Source organism: Sinocyclocheilus rhinocerous, unplaced genomic scaffold (assembly GCF_001515625.1).
Source record: "Sinocyclocheilus rhinocerous isolate Xijiao unplaced genomic scaffold, SAMN03320098_v1.1 scaffold468, whole genome shotgun sequence".
NCBI lineage: Eukaryota > Metazoa > Chordata > Actinopteri > Cypriniformes > Cyprinidae > Sinocyclocheilus > Sinocyclocheilus rhinocerous.
In genome coordinates this window covers 2,062,651-2,065,613 of record NW_015635305.1, presented here as the reverse complement: position 1 = coordinate 2,065,613, position 2,963 = coordinate 2,062,651, and the positions used below count along the sequence as shown (strand labels likewise).

The window sequence follows — 2,963 nt, the reverse complement described above, 5'->3', positions numbered from 1 at the left end:
TGAGCTTCAGTAAATCAGTTTTCAGTCACAAATGTTTTGTCTCCCTCTACTGTGAGCTTATGTCTGCAGCTGTAGACTTGGGTACTTCCAGAAATCTTGAGTACAGGGGCCTACTTTCATATTTTTGGTTAAGAATTATTACAAATGGTGTGGTGTGATTTCAGATATTAAGATAATTTGGGTTGAGAAGTATAGATAAATGGGTATGTCATCCTAATAATAGTGAATTATTAGAAAAATACCTTTTGAATGATTAGTGACAACAAATGCACACCAAAGTTATAGGAACCAACCTTATAAATGTATAAAAGCCCTGTAAGTTTGGGCTTTTATTATTATTAGAAATAGATGTCTATTTATCCATACTGCTCAACCCAAAGTCATGCAGTTTCAAAACACAAGGTTGGTTAAGATAAAGTGTCCATAGAGAGAGAGGCTAGAGAACAGTAGTGGAGGAAAAACTTGACCAGGAGATCATAAACTTACATTTTCTGATCCCCGAAACCTCCTTTAATGATGGAGAACATCTTTAAAGATGATGGTTACAGTTTAAAACAACCTTGACTTCACTGAATCTGTGCTATCAAAGTGCCAACGGTCTGAAGACTTGTGAGAGCCCAGGTCTTAGAAATAAAGAGCTGAAATGGAGCTCACAGTCTTTCAAAAAAGTGCTCAAATGATAAAAGAACTCAATAGAAACTGTAACTTTCTTATTGTAATGGGTTGACATACTGGTTCACAGATTGTGACTGATTGTTGTGTTTTGCATCTATTTTCAACAAACATTAGCCAGGACAGGAAAATTATTAGCAACACCACAGGCCTGAGGGATGAACCAAATCATGGCCACATATGACTAAGTTGACTGACAAGATTAAATGGATTTCAAGACTACAGATTTTGTCACACCCAAATGATCATGTGCTCCAACCTTTTAAATTTTTATTTTTTTTCCTGATTAAAGGAGGGGTTATGGGAAAGGCCAGACTGGTATTAAAATAATTACGTATTAATTAAGTACTAAGTAAGTACACTTTATGGGAAGTATTTTTCTTGGACAAACTGGATCTCACCCAGCCCCTGCTTATTTGTGGAGTTGGTACAAAAATTGTATATTAATTTGGGACAAGAATATTGTTTATATATATATATATTGGCGTTTTTAGTAATAGTAATAGCTGGTATGATTCATTCCAAGAAAAAAAAGAAGAAAAAAAAGCAAACACATGCTGTTGCTTGCACTATTAAAACAAAGAACACAACACCAAATTTTGTTCAAACAGGTTTATTATCCTATAAACAGTATTCAGCATTGTACCACAAAAGTTCAGCAAGTTACACATCTCGTGTTACAGTATTTACAACTTGCCATCAAAAATGTTTAGTACATTTGTCTATAATCAATCTTATTCTGTTCTGAAATAAAGTGATGTGAAAATCTCTGAGAAACATTTTAACCGTGTTATTCAGGATAACACATTTTCTGTAACATTCAGAAAAATAAACATTCATGGGGCGAAACTTCATATAGACCAAACGTACGCACTGCTTAAATTATACCGAGGACCACCAACTATTTTGACAGCAATATAAGTGTGTGTTGGATAAGAATCAGTTATTAAAGTTATTAAACTAGCATCAAGTTTGAATCAAATCTATTACAGATTTTATACAACTTGCATTCACCTCCTCATTATTTAGCTTGGGTTTCAAGTGAAAGTTCTGGATCTTTGAAATACGAATACAGCTTGGGGCAGCTTAATTAAGATCTAGAGATTTGTTGTAGTTATATTCTTAAAAGGTGCCCAGCGTTTCCACATCCATGAATAGAAGAATGTAAAAGCCTTGTGTTTTATAGTGTATGAAAAAATGAGATCAAACAGGACATACCGATCTTGCATAGTCAGCTCATTTCATCCCAGCTTCTAACAGACAAACCCGTGACGTCTGGGAGAGAATCTGGCTCATCCACATAAGTACTTATTCAACAGTATTGTAGTGGTTTAAAAGCAATGGCAGGCAAACTGTGGGCCCAATGTTCATCAGTAAAGACTGAAATGTGTAACAATAAGGAGACATTCATTGAGGGCTGGATAAAATCTGAAGTGAACAAAGCAGTTCTACTATTGAAATGGATAACGGAAATCCCAAACATGTCATGAGATACAGGGAGCAGTTAAAATGAGTACTTAAGAGAAGCCAAGACATCTTCATCTCTCTGAGAGAAAAAAAATCACTGAATGCTTCATTCAGTATTTTTAAATCTATGCACTTCTAAATAAATCCATTACGAGGAAAAAAGCTAACATACCACTAACTATCATCAATGTACTCCTAAAAAAAAGTGTAATCATAAAGAAGTTTTATAGCAGTGGTAGCGCTTTTTTACAAATGAGCAATTTTGAAAATGGACATATCAGGCACTTAGATCATGTTTGAGACGATGTCAAAAGGAGTACAATTCCACTATGACTTTGACCTATGGTTGAGTTGTGGCTTAAAACATTTTTTTTTGGAGTCAGCCTTTTCCCAACTCTTGAAGGAAACATTCCCACACACCTGTCGAACACAGAGAACAAAGCCAGGCTGCCTGTACAGAGAAAATGGAGAAGATGTTGATGGGAAGAGCAGATTTATCTGTCCTTGGATGTGAGCTTCTCGATCAGCTCCTGAAGGGGCGCGAGTTCCTTCCGATCAATCAAATTAAACTCCTGAAAAAAAAGACAGAGAAATTTTTATATTGGAAGTAGCCAAACATTAATCTACTTGTGATAAGCAAAATCAGCCAACTAACACATCTCAAGGCCACAAGTACACACTAGGGGTTGCACCGACTAATCGACTAGTCGACTTCAATGCTCTGCCATGAGCTTTAAGCTTGATGTCGACTAGTCGCTGGTCCTATAGAGGGCGCAACAGGATAAGAAATCTTTGAAGGTCTTCCACATTTACGCTCCGTTCCA

The 2,963-nt window shown here is 36.0% G+C and overlaps 1 protein-coding gene across 1 annotated transcript in view; it reads right to left on the bottom strand.

The window, feature by feature from the left end:
* Positions 1–1,289: 1,289 nt before the first annotated feature.
* LOC107746863 (MOB kinase activator 1B-like) overlaps positions 1,290–2,963 on the bottom strand; it is a 9,653-nt gene continuing 7,979 nt past the window's right edge. The window contains exon 4 of the mRNA XM_016561193.1: positions 1,290–2,711. Coding sequence (XP_016416679.1) covers positions 2,634–2,711 — 78 coding nt within the window. The 3' untranslated portion in view covers positions 1,290–2,633. The remainder of the gene's footprint in view (positions 2,712–2,963) is intronic.